At 41.8% G+C, this 24,618-nt stretch overlaps 1 protein-coding gene across 1 annotated transcript in view; it reads right to left on the bottom strand.

Annotated features, from left to right (window-relative positions):
- Nucleotides 1–24,618, bottom strand: part of LOC142760896 (putative cation-transporting ATPase 13A4) — a 103,591-nt gene that overhangs the window by 71,580 nt on the left and 7,393 nt on the right. The window contains exons 2-3 of the mRNA XM_075864066.1: nt 17,247–17,420; nt 8,241–8,375 (exon numbers count right to left, since the gene is read on the bottom strand). Coding sequence (XP_075720181.1) covers nt 8,241–8,375; nt 17,247–17,420 — 309 coding nt within the window. The remainder of the gene's footprint in view (nt 1–8,240; nt 8,376–17,246; nt 17,421–24,618) is intronic.

Below are 24,618 nucleotides of genomic sequence, written 5' to 3'. Positions count from 1 at the left end.
AAACATTTTCCCCACAATGGATGTTAAGCTTACTGGTCTATAATTAACCGGGAAAGACCTAGAGCCCTTTTTGAAAATAGTCACCACATTTGGCCTGCGCCAATCCCTTGGCACTATACCAGTCACTAGAGAATCTTTAAATATTATGAAGAGGGGTACAGAAATAACTGAACTAAGCTCTTTAAGAACTCTAGGTTGTAACCCATCTGGTCCTTGTGTACATTTATTTTGTTTAATTTATATTAATATTACTCCATATTCCCAGTCATATTTAAGATGAGTGTCGCTTTAAATCAACTTAGCAAAGTAATCCACAGAAAAACAAATCTCTAACCAAATTAAAATAAGTCCAAAATGTATTTATACGTATATAAATGCCAAAAAAATAAATAAATATCTGAAAATATTGACCCTCTTAAAAATGAGAATTGAATTGTAAAGAACAAAGGCAGGGCTGAGGGATTAAAGGGGTATTTCACTACCGTTGGATAGGTCATCAGTTGTCTAGTAGTGGAGAACCCTTTTTAACATTTACTTTTCATCTGTGTTCACTGATGGGCTGCCAATGGCGGATATTGAGGACGACAGAAATCGAGGTTCTGCACCCAATATTGCCTGTTTAACATAGGAGAAATGTACAACTGCGTCTGAGCAAATTAAATATTAATAAAGCCACCGGCCCAAACAGCATTCATCCACGGGTGTTAAAGGAGTTTTAGCTCAGTAATTGACAGACCATTGCATCTCATGTTTTTAGACTCTCTTGCAATAGGATCAGTGCCACTGGATTGGAGAACGGCTGATGTTCTACCAATATTTAAGAAGGATAAGGAGGTGGAACCGAGTAACCACCGTCCAGTAAGTTTGACATCTGTGATATGTAAAATATTTGAAGGTATTCTAAGAGATAAACTGCAAAAGTATATAGCGGTGAATAATCTAATAACCAGCAAGGATTCATGAAAAACAGGTCATGCCTGAACAACATGCTCGATTTCTATAAAGAGTTAACTGCAAATCTGGATGTTGGTCATGCGGCTGATATGATATATCTGGATTTTTCAAAAGCATTTTATACTGTACCACACAACAGCCTTGTACTGCTGTTACAAATGCAGGGACTGGGGGACCATGTATGCAGGTGGGTAAAGAATTGGTTAAGGGACAGAAAACAAAGATGGTTTGTAAAAATCAGAAGTGGAGTACCACAAGTATCTAAATTAAGCCAAATTCTTAATCTCTTAATTAATGACATTGTGGATGGAAGTGATAATAAAGTGTCAGTTTTTGCTGATATAAAACTTTGCAGGATACTTAACCCCTTCAGGACTGAGCCTGTTTTGGCCTTCAGGACGAAGCCGATTTTCCAAATCTGACATGTGTCCCTTTATGTGGTAATAACTTCGGAATGCTTTTACATATCAAAGTGATTCGGAGATTGTTTTCTCGTGACATATTGTACTTTATATTAGTGAAAAAATTTGGTAGATAAATTCAATATTTATTTGTAAAAAACACCAAGAGTGAGAAAATTTGCAAAAATGTGCATTTTTCTAAATTTAAACGTATCTGCTTGTAAAACAGATAGTAATACCACACAAAATAGTTACTAGTTCACATATCCCAAATGTCTACTTTAGGTTTGCATTGTTTTTTGAACATTCTTTTATTTTTCTAGGACGTTACAAGGCTTAGAACTTTAGCAGCGATTTCTCATATTTTCAAGAAAATTTCAAAAGCCTATGTTTTCAGAGACCAGTTCAGTTGTGAAGTGGCTTCAAGGGCGTTATATATTAGAAAGTTTCCATAAACCACCCCATTTTTAAAACTGCACCCCTCAAAGTATTCAAAACAGCATTCAGAAAGTGTTTTAACCCTTTAGACGTTTCACAGGAATTAAAGCAAAGTAGAGGTCAAATTTACAAATTTCATATTTTTTGTCCAAAATTCATTTGTAATAAAAAAAAATTCTGTACCACAGAAGGTTTTACTTGAGAAATGCAACTCAATATTTATTGCCCATATTCTGCAGTTTGTATAAATATCCCACATGTAGCCCTAGTGTGCTACTGGACGAACACAGGCCTCAGAAGCAAATGAGCACCTAGAGGATTTTGGGGCCTCTTTTTTTTAAAAATATATTTTAGGCACCATGTCAGGTTTGAAGAGGTCTTGTGGGGCCAAAACAGTAAAGACCCACAAAAGTGACCCCGTTTTGAAAACTACACCCCCTCAAGGAATTTATCTAGGTGTATAGTTAGCATTTTGAACCCACAGTTTTTTTGCTAAATTTATTTGAATTAGTATGTGAAGATGAAAATCTACTTTTTTTCTGAAAAAAAACCTCTGAATTTTTTACAAGGAATAAAGGAGAAAAAAAAACAAACACCCCAACATATGTAAAGCAATTTCTCGCGATTATAGCAATACTGCATATGTGGTAATAAACTGCTGTTTGGACCCACAGCAGGGCTCAGAAGAGAAGGAGCACTATTTGGATTTTGGATCTCTGATTTTGCTGGAATAGTTTTCAGTGCCGTGTCGCGTTTGCAATGCACTGAAGGGACCAAAATAGTGGAACCCCCCCCCCCAAAAGTGACCCCATTTTGGAAACTACACCCCTCAAGGAATTTTTCTAGGGGTAAAGTTAGCGTTTTGACCCCACAGTTGTTTTGCTGAATTCATTGGAATTAGTCTGTAAAGGTAAAAATCGACATTTGTAAAACAATTTCTCCCGATTACGGAAATACGCCATATGTGGTCATAAACTGCTGTTTGGACCCACAGCGGTGCTTAGAAGGGAAGGAGCGCTATTTGGCTTTTGGAGCTCAAATTTAGCTGAAATAGTTTCAGGTGCCATGTCGCATTTGCAAAGCCCCTGAGAGGCCGATCTAGCTATCTAGGGGTATAGTAAGCATTTAGACCACACACGTCTTTTGCAGAATTTAATTAGAATTAGAAATGAAGATCAACATTATTTCCACTAAAATTTTGAATTTTTTACATTTCACAAAGAATAAAAGGAGGAAAAAGCCACCCAACATTTGTAAAGCAATTTCGGCAATACCCCTTATGTGGTCGTAAATGTTTTTTCATTAGAAAGTAATTAACCCTTTCCGGACTGAACCATTTTTTGCTTTTTCTTTTTTCGTTTCTCCCTCCCCGCTTTCCAAGAGCCATAACTTTTTTATTTTTCCGTCAATAGAGTGTTGAGGGCTTATTTTTTGCGGGGCGAGCTGTAATTTTTATTGGTACCATTTTTTGGTACATACAACTTTTTGAGCACTTTTTATTACATTTTTGGTAGCGCCAAGGTGACCCAAAAAATATAGATTTTGCAGTTTTACATCCTTTATTTTTCACGGCGTTCACCGTGCGAGTTAATTAATGGTATATTGTAATAGTTCTGACTTTACAGACGTAGCGATACCAATTTTGTGTATATTTTTTACATTACTTTAGAGAGAAAAAATGTGACATTTTTTTTTGGGGACTTAAAAATTTAATAAATATTTAATCACTATTAATAACCATTTACTTTTGTTTTTACACGTTTTATTAGTCCCCCTAGGGGACTTGAACCAGCAATCAGTAGATCGCTGGTACAATACACTGCATTACTAATGTACTGCAGTATATTGTCATTTTTACAGGCTCCTGTAAAAGCGCGACCGCTGTTCCTGTCCGTTAGTCCTGGGTGTCTGCTCTAATACACAGCTGACACCCACAGCGTATGGTGCGGGCTCAGCGCGTGAGCCCGCTACATACATCACCCCCCACACAACGACATTCTATGTCGTGGTGCGCGAAGGGGTTAATGGGCAGGGGATAGTGGAGTGAGAATTAAAATTTTCCACTGATATGCCAATTTAGTGCACAATATGTTGTGCCCATTTTGTACCGCTGAAGAAAAATACCTCATAAAATATTAACCGGGTTCTCGCGGGTATGGTGATGCCAGATCTGTGGGTGTAAACTGCTGTTTGGGCACGCTGTAGGGCTCAGCAGGGAGGGAGTGGCATTTGGCTTTTGGAGTGCAGATTTAGCTTGGTAGTTGTTCTGTTTGGCATTTTGCTGGTATTTCAGTTTATAATATGTTGGCATATGTAATCTGTGTGGAGAACATCAGGGGCATAATAAGGGTATAATAATGGAGTAAATAAATAATAATCTGCAGATATGTGTCGCACTGATAAATGGTGCCCAATCTTATACGCTTTTGGAACACTGCACATTTTGCATCGCCATATTCTGAGAGCCAGAACTTCTTTATTTTTTTCTTCACCGGAGCTATGTGAGGGCTTCTTATGGGACAATCTGTAGTTTTCATTGGTTCCATTTTGGGGTATGTGTAATTTTTTTGATCACTTTTTATTCCATTTTTTGGCAAGCAAGGTAACCAAGAATCATTAATTCTGACAATGTTTTTTTATGCTGTGCACCCTGGGCTATAAATGACCATTTTACTTTATTCTACGGGTCGATATGGTTACGGCGATACCATTTGTATATCTTTTTTTTTTATGTTTTGCAGCGTTTGCACAATAAAATCACTTATTTATAAAAATAATTTATTTTTTGTGTCACCATATTCTGAAAGCCATAACTTTTTTATTTTTCAGTCAAAAAAGCTGTGTAAGGGCTTGTTTTTTGAGTGACGGGTTGTCTTTTTTATTGGTACCATTTTGGGGTACATGCGACTTTTTGATCACTTTTTATTGTATATTTTGGGAGGAGTGGTGACCAAAAAAATAGTGATTCTAGCTTTGTTTTTTTAATTATGTTTTATGCCGTGTTCTCTGTGCGGGAAAAATAATATTATAGTTTTATAGTTGGGGTCATTATGAACGCTGTGATACCAAATATGTGTACTTTTTTTTTTTTTTGTTAACGTGTTCATATTTTTCCTATAATAAACAACAATGCTTTTTTTCCTATAATAAGAATTTTATGTAAACATCTAACTTTTATTTTTACACTTTTATTATCTTTTTCTGATGTTTTTTTACTTGTCCCACTAGGGGACATTTAGACTTGCAGCTCTGATTGCTGCTAGAACACATTACACTACCTACGTAGTGAAATGTGTTCTAACTGTCATTGTGACGTGACAGTCACTCTGACAGGAAGCCTATGAGAACCAGCTGGTCCTCATTCTCCGGCTGGTCCTCAAAAGGCTTCTGTACATGGCAGCCCGGGGGGGCTGCCAATCTTCTCTAAGCCTCTTCAATGTGGCGATCGCAATCAACCGCCGCATGGAAGGGGTTAATTGCCGATTTCAGTGGCGATGGACCGCTGATCGGCAACGGGGAGAGCAGGGCAGACACCCTGCACAGTTAACCGGTGTAGCGCCGCGTGGCGGTTAACTGTTAAAGCGCAGACGTAACTGCACACCCAGGTGCGCAAAGTTACTGCTCACCTGGAAGTGCATGTATGCCAAGGTGCGGGAAGGGGTTAAAAATCTGCTTGATTGTAAAATATTACAGAAAGACTTCGATAAGTTGGCAGCATGGACAAAATCACGGCAGATAAATTTTAATATTGCTAAATCTAAAATAATGCACCTAGGTCACAGTAACAGTATACATGCTTATACATTAAATTAAATAAAAATGGGGAGAACAGAACGAGAGGAGGACATGTATTTTCTGGTTACAAGTAAGCTAAGCAGCAGTACTCAATGTCAAGCAGCAGCTGAAAAAGCAAATCGGATTTTAGGGTGTATAAAAAAAAGATTGTAAGGCCACATCTTGAATATGGGATTTAGGGATGTCACGATACCAGAATTTGGACTTCGATACCGATATTTTGTGTAGTATTGCAATTTCGATACCAAAACGATACTTTGCAAAAAGTAATAAAATGTAAAAAAAATAAGAAGTTCTTCCATTTTCTGATGTGAGGCACGAAGTGTGATGAATTTAACCTCTATGTGCCTCACATTAATAGTAATTAACCCCATCATGGTATCCAGTCATAATGGGTTAGTGTGTAAGGCACATGATGGGGTTAATTACTATTAATGTGAGGCACATGAGGTTAAATTCATCACACCTTGTGCTTCACAATAAGTGAAAGAAAGCAGTTATTTTTTTTTTTTTAGAGTGTACACATCATAACCTGCACAACAATTTTTTTGCGTCATTTATTACGGCCACGCCAATACCGATTGTGTTTATTTTATGTATTGAGACTTATTTTAATGTGTATTGTAAAAAAGATGTATGTGTATTTTTTTTAAATGTAATATTACTTTAAGTTTTTACTTTAATGTACTGGCATATATCTATATGCCAGTACATTAGCCTGTGTACGGATAGTACACAGGCAGTTGTTAGAACATACCTAAGTATGCCCTATCAACAGGAAATATGGTAAGACAGCCCTGAGGTCCTTCAATGGACCCTGGGCTGTCTGCCCATATATGGTATGACCCTCAATCGCATCACAGGAATTCCCTGTGACTCGATCCAAAGGGGCTTCCCTCTTCTCATTTACCTCTGAATGCTGCTGTCAGTTTTGATCGCAGCATTCAGGAGAATAGCGGCGGAGATGAGAGGTTTCCCTGATCTCCGCCGTTATAGAGCGGGGCTGCGGTTGTGTAATACAGCCATTGCCCCGCTCCTGACAGTAAGCACGCGCGCAACCATGAGGTGACGCAGCCGGCGCTGCCCTAATGAGCGGCGGCGCAGGCACTGAAGACAGAACATGAGGTGTTTTGTAGTGCGCCCGCCGTGTTCTGTCTTCAGTGCCGCCGCTCATTAGTGCAGCGCCGGCCGCATTGCATCATCCTGACCCCGCACACTTATCAGGACTCAGGAGCAGGGCAATGGCTGTATTACACAGCCGCAACCCCGCTCATACATTCATGTGTTACTATACTTAGCTGTGCGGCCGCACAGGTAAGTATCGAAATACATGAAATAACGGTATTGAACCATTTGGGGATGCACGGTATCAGAGTTTCGATGCATCGTGCATCCCTAATGGAATTTCGTTTTGCCCTCCACATTGTAAAAATAATATAAGAATGCTGGATAGGATTCAAAGGCGGATGACAAGATTGTTAATGGGGATAGGAGGTCTCTTGAATGGCTAAAAAAAAATGGGGCTTGTTCAGCTTGGAAAAAAAAAGATGACTTAAGCCCTTTTTACCAGGATCAATGTTCAGGAAAACGATTGTTCATATGAACGCTCGTTCCCGATCATTGCTCTGTGTAAACTGGGCAACAATCAGCCGATGAACGAGTAAACGCTCGTTTATTGGCTAATCTGCTCGTTTATGCAACAATAAATATTATCATTGTCTGCAGAACATCTCCCTGTATAAATAGGAGGATGTACTGCCGATATGATAGAAATGTATGGGGATGAACAATCGAAGTAACGATCGCTTGTTCCCATACATAACCAAGCTTTGATCCTTGTGAAAGGAGCAAACAAGTGCGATCAAGGAGCTGCCTCGCTGATCGGCGCTTGTTTTCAGCACCGTTAGAGGTAATGTTATTAACAACTATGTGTAGTCAATACAAAAGAACTAGCACATGATTAAGGGCTGAAGCACACAACCGTAGTGGTGTGCACGGCCCGTGATTTGCAGTTCGGACGGCCGCGCAGTGCACATGGCCGTGTACATTCATTTCAATGAGCCCGGACCATGCACGGACCGTGTGCATGGGCCCACAGAAATGAATGGGACCGCAATTTACCCGCAGATTTGCGGGTGAATTGTGGCCGCAAAAACACATTTGTCTGCTTGGGGCCTAATTCTTTCCTTGGACTTTACAAAGGCCCAGGGGACATTCATGGCATGTGGGAGGAGAAGTGTTTCCGCAATCAAAATAACAAAGGGGTTTTTTTTACAGAAAGGGCTCATGCACACAGCCGTTGCCATTTTGTGGACTGCATAACACGAATCCTAGTTGCTTCCATGTGCTGTCCGGTTTTTTTTTGCGGACCCATACACTAGAATGGGCGAGACAGGCTGCAAATACGAAGAATAGGACCGGTTCTATAATATGCAGATCAACCACACGGATCAAAAAAATAAAATAAAATTAATGTGGCAAATGCTGCACAAGAGAGATACTGATGTACCTTACACACTGTGAAAAAGTATATATATATATATATATATATATATATATATATCTTCACAACCGTGCTATATAGCACATATTCAGAATTTTTATTGCTATGTACATTATTTACGTGCAACGTAAACCCAAGAGCAAACTTACCCACAGGTCTGGTTTAATCACTGCTTTATTAATGACAGAATCCACATCTTGTGCGACGGCACTGTAAGACTTGTATTCAGAGGCAGATAACTGAATGGAGCTTACGTTCTTCCATGTATGTTCTTTGAAAGCATCCTATAGAAAATCACATCAATAGATCAATTTAACGGCACATTTTACCCAATACAATACACTTTTAAAATAAGTAACATACAAACCTATTTGCTGCATTGCTGATTGTTGGATCGCTTCCATGATATACTGCAACACTAATGTATAGCAGTATATAATGATTCTGACAGACTCCTACTAAGAACTGCCTCAGCAGGGTTTAATACGAGTACAAAGATGGCAGACCTGGGGGCCTTCATTAAGCCCCCAGGCTGCCATGACTACCATTGGGGCCGATAGGATGTCAGAGGAAGCCATCCCCCTCAATCGAACAGCTTACATGCCACATTCGCTATTGACCGTCGCATTTAAGAGGTTAAACGAGCCGTTTCCCTCCCTGAAGTGTAGGGTGCAAGATGAAGCCGACAGGTTAGTTTTATGGAGCGGACTCAGCCTGTAGGTCTGCTCTATACTCCCCTACCCAACCTCTGCAGTGTATATATACACGGCAGATGTTGGAAAGGGGTTAAAGGCTGGGGAGACAGCTTTTTTTTGTAGCTATGGTATGACAGATGTAGACCAGAGGTATACATTGGGGCAGATTTACTCATGCTGTCTAAAGCCCCTTTTACACAAGCGCCGATCTACAATACAGAATGTCGATCGTCATCCCCCACAGGGAGACTTGCTGGCCACAGGCGACCATTTTTGTGGTCATATAAAAGCCAATGAGCGTTTGCTTGTTCATTGGCTGACTACTATCCCCTTTACAGGAACGGACGTTCTTACGAAACGCCACATTTGGTCACAAAATATGACAAAAAAAAACTGCTGCAGTCAGAATCAGTAAATGTGCCCCATTAAAAGGGTTTTAACAATTATTTTTAAAACTCATTGGCTGCATTACTAGTGTCCTCCACAACCCCCACAATACAATTTTTTTTCCATGCTTCGTTTCCAATTTTCTTTTGTATTTATCGCATGGCCATTTGTTTAAATCAGCCATGTGAATTGAAGATACATTAGCTATGGTTAACTGGTCCCGGTAAAACCATTTAAGTTGTGGGAATATCGTAGCCCATGTGAATAAATTGAATTTCCAGACAGTTACATGTGCACAAAAAAAAATATCAAGAAGACAGACATGAGGTTACATTCAAGTTGTGAACAATAAACATCTCCTGCCTAAATCTAAACTATGTTATGTCCAAAAAGGACTCGAAGTGCAGGAATTTCTCCTGACACATAGAAAATGTGGTGCCAATATTTAAAAAGGGGTCAAAAACTGGAAATGATAGACCATAGTAAGTCCATTTTGGGGAAAACGCTTAAAGGTCTCCTATTCCGAAGTATCTTAATAAAAATAAAGTTATAATACAGTATCAGCATGGTTTTATAGGAGAGTAGTCTATGAGGATGGGATTTCTATAGCGGATCTTAGTAAAGCTGGTGACTTTGTATAGCTAAATTTTTTTAAAGCATGTTATACTCTCCCACTTTAAAGTTTAGCTAAATGTTCGACAAACTTCTGACATGTCATAGTGACATGTCTGAAGTTTGTATTGGTGGGGGTCCGAGCACGGAGACCCCCACCAATCGCTAGAACGAAGCAGCTGAAGCGTTCGTGTGAGCACTCAGCTGCTTAGTTTCTGTTCGGCTTTTTCCGGAAATAAATGTATCGTGTACGGCCTCAATAGAAAGTCTATGAGTCCGTACACCGATACATTGGCTTTCCGGAAAAAGCCGCACAGAGATCGGCGTTAGCAGGTAAGTCGATGTAGCTACTTACCTGCAAACGCTGATGCTGCTGCAGAATCAAATGTAGCCTCTGGTGCCGATGTGTCCTCGCTCGTCTGACACGATGCAGGACCTGTGAGTGACGTCACAGCGTGATCTCTCGAGAACACGCTGTGTCTGCACTGCCAGAAGCTGGGCGTTCTGAAGAGAAGTGGATGATACTTCTCATCAGAGCGCCCAGCTAGTAAAAGTAGTAAACACGCCCCGATGTACGCACATAATACACGCCCACTTTTACTTTTAAACACACCCACTTGGACTTTTGCACGCCTAATTTGCATAACTACAAAAATGGTCATAACTTGGCCAAAAATACTCGTTTTTTAAAAATAAAAACGTTACTGTAATCTACATTGCAGTGCCTATCTGCTGCAATAGCAGATAGGGGTTGCAAAATCTGGTGACAGAGCCTCTTTAAAGCTTAATGTGTAAAATATGGATGCTGGGATTGGGAGGAAATGTGTATAACAGGTTAATATCTGGGTAAAGAATAGAAGACAATGGGTTGTCATTAATGAAACACTTTCAGATTAGGTCAGTATTGGACCACCTACTGTAGAATATGTTTAATGAACTTGCAGATGGTTTACATGGTATCATTTCAACATTTGCAGATGATACTAAGCCCTGTAGAGTAATTTACACAGAGGAGCATAATGTAATACTACAGAGGGATTTAGAGAATTTGAAGGCTTAGACAGAGAAATGGCAAATTGCATTTAAAGTAGACAAAGGTAAGGTTATAAATGTTAGTTTATAAAACAACTTTAGCAACCAGTGCCAGGCAAAAATCAGGGGATGCATAAAAAGTGGCATAGATGCACGACAAGAATATGATTCTACAGTTACACAAATCACTAGTCAGACCACGCATGGAATATTGTGTGTAGTTTTTAGGCCACTGGATTGGACATGAGTACACGATCTGTGGGGTCCGACACCCGGACCCCACACCGTTAAGCTGCTCCGGCTGCCTCCAAGTACCGAACGTCCATGCCGGAAGCAGATAGCTTCGGTCATGGAATAGCGTCTGAGCTGCAGCTCTGCTCCTATCCAAGTGAATAGGAGTAGAGCTGCAGTTCGTCAGCACGGCCGCTATGCAATGTACGGAGCCAACTGCTTCCGGCTCAATATATTGCATAATGTTCCGGTTAGGAAACATCCATCACTTTAAGATTACCATGACTACTAGTCTAGCTTATGGGTGGTTCTGGTTTTAGCTATTCTTCCTATCCTATTTCGCTGTCAGTTTTCCTATCAGGTGTAAAGCTGTGTCTATCCCCTGTACCTCTGGCTTTTGACTTCCTGGAACTGGACCTCGGCTTGTCTCTAGATTACCCCTTGCTTACAGATTTGGATCTGATCCCAGCTGGTACTGACCTCTGCTATTCCGGACATCCCCTAGCTTTGTGAGTTGGATTCTCTGTTAACCCTCTGGCTGTCTTGTTACCTGTTCTGGTATTGCCCGCATTGCACCTCTTACCCAACAATGAACTGTGCTAAAACAACCTGGGTTCTATGCAGCAAAGACCATCCTGCCTTGCGGTAGGCTCTGACTAAAACCATAGAGTAGCCTTAGACTCTGTTGATCAGAGTTGTGACGATTTTGACATTGCGGATTTACTTGCTCGCTTGATCCTGACAGTCTCCAGCGGCCTTTTGGGGAATCGTTCACCAAGCAATCCTATAAACTTTCACTGACAATTGCTCAACTATTGATTCCATAGCAGTGCCATAACATCTGGTGCCCGCAGGTCACCAGAGCAGCTAATCGGTGCAGGGTTCGAGTGTCAGACCCGCACCGTTGATATACCGATGACCTATCCAGTGGTAGACAAACCCTTTAAGAAACACATAGCTGGAGCAGGTGCAAAGAAAAAAGAGAAGAGTTGTTAAGGAAATTGGTGGATTGTACCATATAGGATTATTACACTTGAAGGTTTTTTTAGCATGGAAAAAAAACCCCCAAAAAAACAGGAGAACGCAGGGTTGATTTAATTATTATGTACAGATTTGAATGCTCTGTATTGAGATCTTTCTAGAGATTTTATCATATCCCTACCTGTAACCATGACAAGGGGTCATCCACTATTTAAAGACGTGGTTTACTATCAGGACAGATTGATTCACTTTAGGGCTTATTCAGACAAACGGGATATACGTCCGTGCAACGCGCGTGATTTTCACGCGCGTCGCACGGACCTATATTAGTCTATGGGGCCGTGCAGACATGTGCATGATTTTTACGCAGCGTTAGTCCGCTGCGTAAAAGTCATGACATGTCCATTCTTTTAGCGTTTTTCACGCATCACACACCCATTGAAGTCACTGGGTGCGTGAAAACCAGGAATGTCACACGGAAGCACTTCCGTGCGAACAGCGTGATTCGCGCAACAGCTGTCAAAAGGATGAATGAAAACAGAAAAGCACCACGTGCTTTTCTGTTTACAAACATCCAAATGGAGTGTCATAATGATGGCGGCTGTGCGAAAAGCACGCAGTCGCGCATCATACGGGGTTGCCACACGGAGCTGTCAAGTATCTTTTGCGCAGGCAAAATGCTGCGTTTTTTGCGTGCGCAAAAGGCACACGCTCGTGTGAATCCAGCCTTATTGTAAGAGCAATGAGACTACGGAACTCTCTGCCTCAAGAACTTCTGATGGTTCATTCATTGAAGGACATCAAAAAGACAAAGGATCAGTGGCGTATCTATAGGGGTCGCAGCGGTCGCAATTGGGACCGGGCCACTTAGCCAGGGGGGCCCGCGGCCCCCACCACATTTTCGTGAGGTTACTAATGTAAAAATGCTGCATAAGCAGCATTAAAGCTGGACAGAGGATGTTTGCTAAAGGACCTTTAAGGACATCATGCCCATGTGACCTGACTGGCCTTTGAGGAACAGAAGCCACGCCCACCGATCAGGTCCTTCTACAAAAGTATAGCAACAGCAGAGTCGGCAGAAGAGAAGGCAGTTTTTTAATTCACTGGGCGTTTCTGCCGCGATTTTCGTAATCGCGGCAAAAATGGTGCGGTTTTGCCGCGATTATGAAACTTGCAGCAAACCACACCATTCATATCACAAATTCAAAGATTGCTTAAAAAAAAAGTAGTATAAGACGCATAAAAACATTAGGCTTAAATCACACAGTGCGGTCAAATCACATGATGTGCTGCGATTTTGTGAAAACCGTGGCAAAAAAAGCAATTTGACCGCACTGTGAATACGGTACTTCCTAATATCACAAGTAGCAAGTAAACATGGGTATGATGAGCGCTGCAGAATGAAGCCAGTAGTTCTTTAAATGATTACTTGATTAATAACTACTAAGATGTGCCTTTATCAATTATAGGATTACAGTTCGGTGCTGTAATGCTAAAGGCTGGGTTCACACGACCTATTTTGAGACGTAAACGAGGCGTATTATGCCTCGTTTTACGTCTGAAAATAAGGCTACAATACGTCGGCAAACATCTGCCCATTCATTTGAATAGGTTTGCCGATGTACTGTGCAGACGACCTGTCATTTACGCGTCGTCGTTTGACAGCTGTCAAACGACGACGCGTAAATTGAGTGCTTCGGCAAAGAAGTGCAGGACACTTCTTTGCAACGTAATTTGAGCCGTTCTTCATTGAAGTCAATGAAGAGCAGCTCAAGATTACAAACGTCAAAGACGCCTCGCAAAATGCGAGAAGGAGCTTTTACGTTTGAAACGACGCAGCTGTTTTCTCCTGAAAACAGTCTGTCATTTCAGACGTAAAAGGCAGCTAGCGTGTGCACATACCCTAAGGGGAGTTCACACAGTCTTTTGGCACTGTTTTTGACGCGGAACTGCATTGGAAATTGTGCCAAAAAACGTCCGAAATCACCTCCCATTGATTTCAATGGGGGGGTGGAGGTCTTTTTTCCTCCGCGAGCGGAAAATAACGCTCGCGAGAAAAAAAAAGTTGTATCCTTTCTTCAGGCGTCATAGTCTCTGACCTCCCATTGACCTCAATGGGAGTCAGAGAAAGCATTTTCCGCTGTGGTTTTTGCCTGCGGCGCTCAATAGCTGCGGCCAAAAAATCAAGTCAAGTCAAGATCTGCCTCAAAATTCCTGAAGGAATTTTGAGGCAGATTTTTCTGCCTGCAAAACAACTGAGTGAACTAGGCCTTAGTATTTAACAATAAAAGTAATTATTTAAATTAATCCACAAACTACTGGCTTCCTCCTGTAGCGCTCATCATACCTGTGTTTTCATCTTTTCTTCTTGTGATATTACGATTTGGACAGTGGCATAGCTATTGGGGTCGCAGCGGTCACAATTGAGACTGGGCCCCGAAGCCCCCCGCACCACGTCTATTCACAGTTACTACAGTAACTGGGGCCTATGTAATAAACTACAATGGCCTCTGTTACTATAGTAACAGTATACTTACCCTCCTCATTCCTGAGCGCAGCACTGCTTTAGATGTCTTTCAGTGTCACAGTGCTATGTGCGACGCACACAACCTCATGACTCTGAATGGCAACTCCTATTGCAGGGACTCCTTTATATCTGAAGGAGTCCCCGCAATAGGTTTTTGTTTTAGTGGCGAACAGGCCCGTGATGTGCAAAAATTCTGGCGCATGTCGGATGATCATGCGCTTCTCACAAGCCTCAGTAAACCAAGCAGTGACAGCTCTAAGCCCCCATTGGTTTGTTTGCATCATGTGGTGCCCGGCACCTTATTTCATTGTCCTACTTTTAAAAGTAGGCCAATGACCTGGGGATAATCTGGGACCATGTGATGTAAACTGCTTTGTTAACAGTCACGGACAAGGGAAGGTAAGTATAATAATTGTTTTGCTTTTTTAAATGTTACTAATGTTTTTTTTGTGCTTTTTATAGGTTTTGTTGTTGGACGGATTCGAAGACTACTTCGATGACGTTTTCTTTTATTTTCAATAAAATGGTTAACGAGGGTTGTGCGCGGGGGTTTTATTTCAATAAAATATTTTTTCTATATTGATATTACTACTGCCTTAGTAATGGCCAATGACTGACAGCGTCCATTACTAAGGCGGGGCTTAATGTTAGCCAGTGAAAAGGCTAACACTAACTCTCATTATTACCCCGGTACCCACCGCCACCAGGGGTTTTGAGAAGTGCCAGGTACAATCCAGTACCCGACCATCTGTAGTGATGGCCGGGCACTGAGGCAGCCGCAGGCTGGTACTATTAATCTGGGAAAGGGCAGAAACCATGGCCCTTCCCACCTTGGTAATACTAGCCTGCTGCTATGTTGTATTTGGCTGGTTATGAAAAATGAGGGGGACCGCACATCATTTTAAAAAAAAGACGTGGGGCCCCCCCCCCCAATTTTCATAACCAGCCAGATACAACATAGCAGCAGCAGGCTAGCATTACCAGGGTGGGAAGGGTCACTGTTTCTGGCCTTTACCAGACTAATAAAACCATCAGTACAGATGGTCGGGTACTGGATCGTACCTGGATCTTCCCGGTACCCCTGGTGACGAAGGATGTCGGGGTAATAATGGGGGTTAGTGTTAGCCTTTTCACCGGCTAACATTAAGCCCCGCCTTAGTAATGGACACTGTCAATCAGCTAGCAGCCATTACTATGGCGGTAGTAATAAAGTTTAAAAAAATACAAAGACAGAAAAATTATTTTAATGAAATAAAATCTATAAAAAAAACACACAACCCTTGTTAACCATTTTACTGAGAGTAAAAAATTTCCGTCATCTAAGTAGTCCTCGAATCCGATGTAGTCCAACAACCGATATCTAATCCTATCATGTGTGATACTGTCTGCTGAGCTGCTGTATCTAATCCCATCATGTGTGATACTGTCTGCTGAGCCACTGTATTTAATCCTATCCATAGCTATAGGGTCACAGTGCTACAGATATGTTGTCTCCGATATAGAATTATATATATATATATATATATATATATATATACATACATACATACATTTTTTATTGCCCCTGATGTTATAAGACCATAACTACGTCCCTGGCTGCTAGTACTGCATCGTTTTGTCACTTAGGAGAACCAGCGATTCAGCTGAAAGCTGTGGGCCGTCAGCCATGAAGAGAACTGGGGGGGCCCCATGACGGAATTTTGCACCGGGGCCCATGAGCCTTTAGCTACACCCCTGCTCAGGATGCCTTTCTTGTAAGACATACTATAAAAAGTTTTGTGGCGTTCTTGCTTTTTCATGCCTCCCTCTGGAATAAGACTGCAGTTTAATTGGTTAAACTAGTTGGATTTATGGAATTTACGCTAGTACAAAGAGGTTGTAGCACTAGTCCCAGAATTACACCTCTCCGACACCCATGAGCCTCGGAAGAAAGAAAGATTGGCCATTCAAATGTGTTATTAAAGGCTATGTAAACATTTGAAAGGGATTTTTTTTTTAATAATAAAAGGTCAATCAATGTGGTTGGTGCAACATTATAATTAGTTTTTATTAAAAATTAGTTTTACTTTTTGAAATACAGCTGCTCTGTATTCTCTATACAGAGCAGCTGTATCGTTCGCTAAATCCTGTTCCCATCAGGTCCTCGGGACTGACGGTTCAGTGAAAGCGGGTCCTGTGTGTCTCATCACATCTAAGTTCATAACTTAGATTGATAGATTACAGGTGGATCCTGCATGACCCGCTGACAATGAACCCGTCAGGACCGCAGAAATGACGGATTCAGGTCTTAACAAACAACAACAGCTGTATCTCAAATTAAAAATAATTTTTAATAAAAACTAATTATGAAGTTGCACCAATCACACTGATTGAACCTTTAATTATATAAAAAAAACAAAAAAAACTATCCCCTTCAAAAGGTGTACATAGCCATCAATTGTATTAGTCTATAGCAAGAGCTGCAGCTCCTTTATTCCAGAGATCAGTAGGAGGCCACAGCCCCCTATCCACGAAAACTTCTTACGTCAGAAGTTTTCGAAGCTGGACTAGAAGAGGTAAAGAGATGAGAACCTATAATAAATCATATTTCCAGTTGCACTAATAGATAATAAAGCCAAAACCTACATCCGACTGAAGAGTAGTCTGTTTACCTGGCAAAACTGTTAATAACACTTATTAGGAGAACTTACTGTGGTTCTGAGTAACACAACATCAGCTTCTCGCAAGGAACATGGGATGCAGGTAGCCCATACATGCCATTCTGGTTTCCAGTAGAATATGAGCCACAGAAATCCAAGGGAGAATATATATCCACATATGCACAAAGATTTTCGACAGGTGCTGCTCCGGTATCCAAATATGTCCTGTAAAACAATATATTTCAGAGATGTTCATTTTTCTTTGGGTTGCACAGCAATTCATTCAAAAAATGTTTGATGAAACATTATGACCATAAAAAAAAAAAAAAGTATTGCGAGAAAAAAAAAAGGATGAAATTCCAAAAGGTACAATAAGTACAGTTGAGGGGGAGCGGGTGAAGCCGGAAAAGTTTTTGGCTTTCATCACTTCTATTTCTCGAAAAACTACACACGTCAATAAAATCAGGTACATTTAAAAGGGGTTGTCTGAGATTAGAATAAAAAAAAAATTACACTCTCCGGTAATTGGATTTTTTTGAGCCCATTAAAGCACACCTGATATAGAGCGCTCAGGACAGGAAACCTAGAACAAATAAAAAAGGGAACAAACATTTCCTCCTTTAGTGGGATTTCAAAAAAACCTCAAGAGGAGCCATAAATAGCATAAGTATCATCATTTCATCATCACCAAGTATCAACATTAAAATAGTTATTTTAATTTTATGGCAGGGAGTGAGAGGGTGCTGTCATGACAGCACACCTGCCACAAAACAAGGTCGTGTGCATGACGCCTAAGGGAGGTATAAATGCCACACCACCATCCTTCCAGGTTAAATAAAACAATGGAAATAACTAAACGACCACATAAGAAAGAAAGGGAATTTGTAATCCATGTACCCTTTAATAATAATTAAAGAGAACTACTATATAATTTTAACAAAAAAATACTATTTCCCCTAAAGAAAGAGGATCCTCAGAATCCAAGGGCGTTCCTGCTTATTTAGAACATTAACCCCTTTCCCCCAAAAAGACGCCTTCTTAAAGGGCAAGTGAAAACAAAATCCTATACTCCCTGCTGTGGTCAATTCCAGACCACATGTTGAAAGCCTTAAAGGAACAGTGTCATCACCCAAAAAATTTTCATATGTTCAAGATGTTAGTGCTTTATTAAAAACGTTTATATTTATTTGTGTGTTTGTGTTTTACTTTTTCTTATTTTTACACTTTTTCTTCCCTATGGGGGCTGCCATTTTTTGTTCCATTTCTGTGTGTGTCGATTAACGACACATACAGACATGGAATACGGCAGCCACAGTCCCATAGGGACTGCGAACGGCTCCCGTCCCATTCACTTGTGTGTACGGCGTCTGTGTGGGAACTGCGCATGCGCCGCTCCCACACAGTCCAATTTGAAATTGGCGCCGTCCGGCGCCATTTTCCTGTGGACCGGAAGTCGTGGCCGGACAGTAATATTACTACTTCCAGTCGCGGCTTCCGGACTTGTGCACTTGGACCAGCGGCAGCAGACGGAGCGGACGGGCCGGAGGGAGCCGCGGCGGCAGGAGCAGGTAAGAGATTTCAATGTATGTTCGTGTTTGTGTGTGTTTACTACTGTATGTAAACCTACTACACTGTGTGTTAGCTCAAAAAATGGCGACACACAGTGTAGGAGGTTACACCGTTCAAACCCCTCGTTTATCCCGGCACTAGCCAGGATAAAGGAGGGGGGATGCTGAGAGCTCACTAGAGCGAGGGCTTTTTACCCAATTTTGCAGCAGAAAAGCTATGTGGTTGCTTTACCACATATTTTTGGGAATGGCTCCATCTAGTGACCAGAAATGGTAAATACGATAAATTTGAATCCAATTGAATCCAATTTATAATATTTCCTGACTCGTGAAAAAAATAAAAAAAATTTGAACAATGTTTAATCACCCACACACTAAATGTTTAATTTTAAAAAAAAAACATGTTTTTCTGGCAACACATTGCCTTTAAGGAACTCCAACTGATACTGAAAAAACAACTGACGGCTCAGAGTTCGGGTCCTGCGCGTCTCTGAAACACAGGATCGACTTAATATCAATCACATCTAAGTTCATAACTTAGATGTGATCAATATTAGGGGGATTCTGTGTGACATAGACACTCAAGACCCGCTCTCGGGAGAGAGAACAATACAGTATCTATGGATACAGGATACATAGAAGCTGTATCCCATACAACTCTATGACCAAGTTGTCCTAGGCTGTTTAAAGGGATTTTCCATAATAATAATAATAATAATAATAAAAAAAAGTCAGCTATCTTCCAAAAACAGCACCACAGGTTACATGTGGTATTGCAGAATAGCTGCATCCACTTCAATGGAGCTGAGCTGCAATACCACACACAACTTGTGGACATGTGTGGCGCTGTTTCTGGAAGAAAGCAGTCTTGTTTTATTTTATTTATTTTAATCCTGGACAAGCCCTTCAACAGCCCAAACCTCTTTCCAGAGTGGGGGGGGGGGGTCAGCACTTTGTGGGAAGAAGGGGCCAGAGGCCAAGCCCAGAGACAAGAGGGCTAGTCCAGAAGCCAGAAAGTGGAGTCCAGAGACAGGAAGCCTAGCCCAGTGTAAAGGATCTGCCAGACACAGCTTCTGTATCGACGCCCATGTTTAATCAGTCTGCAGCTGCTCCTAGGCCTGATAGAGTGACTCGATCTGCTACCACCCATGTTGGTAGGCTGGGGAGTTGGAGAACCTATCACAGCCTGGCCAGACGGAGCTAGCTCCCGCCCTCGGTCTATTTATACATTCATTTCCTGCTCTTCTTTGCCTGCGATTCGGTCTTGTTTCATGGCTCTGCTGTTCCTGCTAGTACTATTGACCTCTGCTTCAAATTGACCCTGGCTTTACTGACTACGCTCCTGCTCTGCATTTGGTACCTCGTACACTCCTGGTTTGACTCGGCTCGTTCACTACTCTTGTTGCTCACGGTGTTACATAGTTACATAGTTAGTACGGCTGAAAAAAGACACATGTCCATCAAGTTCAACCAAGGGAAGGGAAAAGGGAAGGAAAAATTTCTACACATAGGAGCTAATATTTTTTTGTTCTAGGAAATTATCTAACCCTTTTTTAAAGCCATCTACTGTCCCTGCTGTGACCAGCTCCTGCGGTAGGCTATTCCATAAATTCACAGTTCTCACTGTAAAGAAGCCTTGTCGCCTCTGCAGCTTGAACCTTTTTTTCTCCAGACGGAGGGAGTGCCCCCTTGTTTTTTGAGGGGGTTTTACAAGGAACAGGATTTCACCATATTTTTTGTATGTGCCATTAATATATTTATATAAGTTAATCATGTCCCCCCTTAGTCTTCTTTTTTCAAGGCTAAATAGGTTTAATTCTTTCAATCTTTCCTCATAACTTAAATTCTCCATGCCCCTTATTAGCTTCGTTGCTCTTCTTTGTATTTTTTCCAACTCCAGGGCATCCTTTCTATGAACTGGAGCCCAGAACTGAACTGCATATTCTAGATGAGGCCTCACTAATGCTTTGTAAAGTGGCATTATTACATCCCTGTCCCGCGAGTCCATGCCTCTTTTAATACACGACAATATCCTGCTGGCCTTTGAAGCAGCTGATTGACACTGCATGCTGTTATTGAGTTTATGATTTACAAGTACACCCAGATCCTTCTCAACAAGTGAATCCGCCAGTGTAGCGCCCCCTAGGACATATGATGCATGCAGGTTGTTGGTACCAAGATGCATAACTTTACATTTATCTACATTAAACTTCATTTGCCAAGTGGACGCCCAAACACTTAGTTTGTTTAAATCTGCCTGTAATTCATGAACATCTTCCATAGTCTGAACTATATTACATAGCTTGGTGTCATCTGCAAAAATAGAAATAGTGCTATTAATCCCTTCCTCTATATCATTAATAAATAAGTTGAATAATAGTGGTCCCAGCACTGAACCCTGGGGTACACCACTTATAACCGGGGACCATTCAGAGAAGGAATCATTGACCACAACCCTCTGGATACGGTCCTTGAGCCAATTCTCAATCCAATTACAAACTATATTTTCTAAACCTATAGTCCCATTAGGCGTCTATGGGGGACAGTGTGAAATGCCTTTGCAAAGTCCAAAAACACTAAATCCACAGCGGCCCCTCTGTCTAGACTTCTGCTCACCTCTTCATAAAAACAGATTAGGTTAGTTTGACAACTTCTGTCCTTAGTAAAACCGTGCTGGCTGTCACTTATAATGCTATTTATTGTCACATAATCCTGTATATAGTCCCTCAATAGCCCCTCAAACATTTTCCCCACAATTGATGTTAAGCTTACTGGTCTATAATTACCCGGGGAAGACCTAGAGCCCTTTTTGAAAATAGGCACCACATTTGCCCTGCGCCAGTCCCTTGGCACTATACCAGTCACTAGAGATTCTCTGAATATTATGAAAAGGGGGACAGAAATAACTGAACTAAGCTCTTTAAGAATTCTAGGGTGTAACCCATCTGGTCCCGGAGCCTTGTGCACATTTATTTTATTTAATTTAGCTTGGACCATCTCTACATTCATCCAATTCAGTATATCAACTGATATATTAACAGCACTGGCACCGGCTACATCAGCTGCTCTTTCTTCTGTTGTATATACAGAGCTAAAGAACCCATTTAGTAACTCTGCCTTCTCTTGATCCCCTGTGATCAACTCCCCATTACCATTATCTAGGGGTCCTACATGTTCAGACCTTGGCTTTTTTGCATTTATATGCTTGAAGAATTTTTTAGGATTTGTTTTACTATCCTTGGCCACCTGCCTTTCATTTTGTATTTTTGCTAATTTTATTACATTTTTACAGATTTTATTAAGCTCTTTATATTTTACAAAGGCTACAGCTGTACCCTCAGATTTGTATTTTTTAAATGCCCTTTTTTTGTCATGTATTGCCGCTTTCACAGAAGGTGTAAGCCATGTGGGGTTTAATTTGAGTCGTTTATACTTATTACCTGTAGGAATAAATTTTGCACTATAATAACTCAAAGTAGATTTGAAAATCTCCCATTTATCATTTGTTCCATTATTTGACATTAGTTCTTCCCAGTCTATATCCTGAATTGCAGCCCTCATCCTGGGGAAATTGGCTTTCTTAAAATTAAATGTTTTTGCCCTCCCAGCCTGCGTTTGTTTTTTACAGTATAGGTAAAATGTAACTATATTATGATCACTGTTACCGAGGTTTTCACGAACATTGACATTCCCAACAAGATCTGCATTATTAGAAATGACCAGATCCAACAGAGCTTCACCTCTAGTCGGGTCTTCCACAAACTGGCCCATAAAATTTTCCTGCAACAGGTTGAGGAAATGTCTCCCCTTTGCAGTTGAAGCCGAACCATGACACCAATTAATATCCCGGAAATTAAAATCTCCCATTATCACTACAGTACCCGCCTGTGCAGCCCGCTCCATCTGTTTATATATCTGACCTTCCATCTCCTCAGTTATATTGGGGGGTCTATAGATTACACCAAAAGTAATTTTTTCAGTGTTTACCTCCCTTTCTAGTTCCACCCACAAGGTTTCAACCTCCTCACAGTCTTCACCCACTATTGTCTCTTTCACACTCGCCTTCATATCACTTCTCACATACAGACATACACCACCACCTTTCCTATTTGTCCTGTCTTTACGAAAAAGTGTAAAACCCTGTAGATTTACAGCCCAGTCATGCTGCCCCATTTCCCTTAGCTTCTGTGTACCCTTGTCTGTTTGTCTGTCGTGCACTTATTGAGCGTAGGGACCGTCGCCCAGTTGTACGCCATCGCCTAGGACAAGCCATGCAAGTAGGCAGGGACTGAGTGGCGGGTAGATTAGGGCTCACCTGTCTGTCTCCCTACCCCAACATTACATAATCACAGGCCCATATATCTTTTCTACCCTGGTTCCTACACAATTATGGACCCCCTTGAGACCCTGGCTCAGCAAATGCAGGGTGTAATGATGGGGTAGGGAGACAGACAGGTGAGCCCTAATCTACCCGCCACTCAGTCCCTGCCTACTTGCAACGACCCGCTATAGGCGACGGGGTACAACTGGGCGACGGTCCCTACACTCAATAGGTGTACGACAAACAAACAGACAAGGGTACAAAGAAGTCGGGGAAATGGGGAAGTTGCCCACGGGAACACCGTGAGCAACAAGCGAGGTGAATGAGCCGAGTCAAACCAGGAGAAGAGCGAGGTACAAAACGCAGAGCAGAAGAGTGGTCAGTAAGCCGAGGTCAATAACAAGCAGAGGGTAAGTAGTTCAATAAGCTGCAGCAGGGCCAGGAAACCATCAGAGAAGAATCACAAGCAAAGGAGGAACAGGAAAGGCAGGTATAAATAGACAGAGGGCGGGAGCTAGCTCCGTCTGTCCAGGCTGTGATAGGCTCTCCCACTCCTAGGCCTGCCATCCTGAGTGGTGGAAGATGGAGTCAGTCTCACAGACATAGAAGCAGGTGCAGACTGATTACCTATGGGCGTTGACACAGAAGCAGATCCTTTACATAGGGTCTCTCCCTACAGGTCCAAGCCTTGGCTCAGAGGTGCAACCAGCGTGATGCTAACCAGGTAGTGCCCTCCACCTCACCTCTTGAACCCCACCTCAAGTTGCCTGACCGGTTCTCAGGGGACTGGAAGACTTTTTTCTCCTTTCGGGAGAGTTGTAAGCTTTTTTTCCCGATTCAGACCCCACTCCTCAGGTTCTGAGAGCCAGCGAGTGGGTATAATTATGTCCCGGCTCCAGGACGGCCCCCAAGAATGGGCCTTCTCCTTGGCTCCTGAACTTTCCTCTGTTGAGCTTTTTTTTTCTGCTATCGGGCTCATCTATGACGAGACTGACAAGACTGCCTTTGCCGAGAGTCAGCTAGTGACCTTACGTCAGGGTAAGAGACCCGTTGAGGAGTACTGTTCTGACTTTAGGAAGTGGTTTGTAGCTTCTCGGTGGAATGACCCTGCCTTGAGGTGCCAGTTTAGATTGGGTCTTTCGAACGCCCTGAAAGACCTATTAGTCAGCTATCCCTCTTCTGACTCTCAAGATCAGGTTATGGCTTTAGCGGTACGTCTTGACCAACTTCTCAGGGAACGACGACTTGAACGTTTTTGTGCCTTCTCCTCTGGCTCCCCCATGATGGCTCCTGAGGTTCCGTTGCTTCGTTCTTCCACGGAAAACTCGGATGAACCAATGCAACTCGGGGCCTCCGTGTCTCCCCAACAACGTAGAGAGCTCCGCAGGAAGAATGGTCTCTGCTTCTACTGTGGGGATGACAAGCATCAAGTGAACAACTGTCCTAGGCGTAAGAATAAGCAGCCGGTAGAACTTCCGCGCCTAAGTGACCATCCGGGAGGTCACTTGGGCGCACAGGTATTTCCCGTAAATAT

Source organism: Rhinoderma darwinii, chromosome 4, assembly GCF_050947455.1.
Source record: "Rhinoderma darwinii isolate aRhiDar2 chromosome 4, aRhiDar2.hap1, whole genome shotgun sequence".
In the NCBI taxonomy this organism is placed as follows: domain Eukaryota; kingdom Metazoa; phylum Chordata; class Amphibia; order Anura; family Rhinodermatidae; genus Rhinoderma; species Rhinoderma darwinii.
The sequence above is the reverse complement of the archived record's forward strand: the minus strand, read 5'-3'. Positions and strand labels throughout refer to the sequence as shown.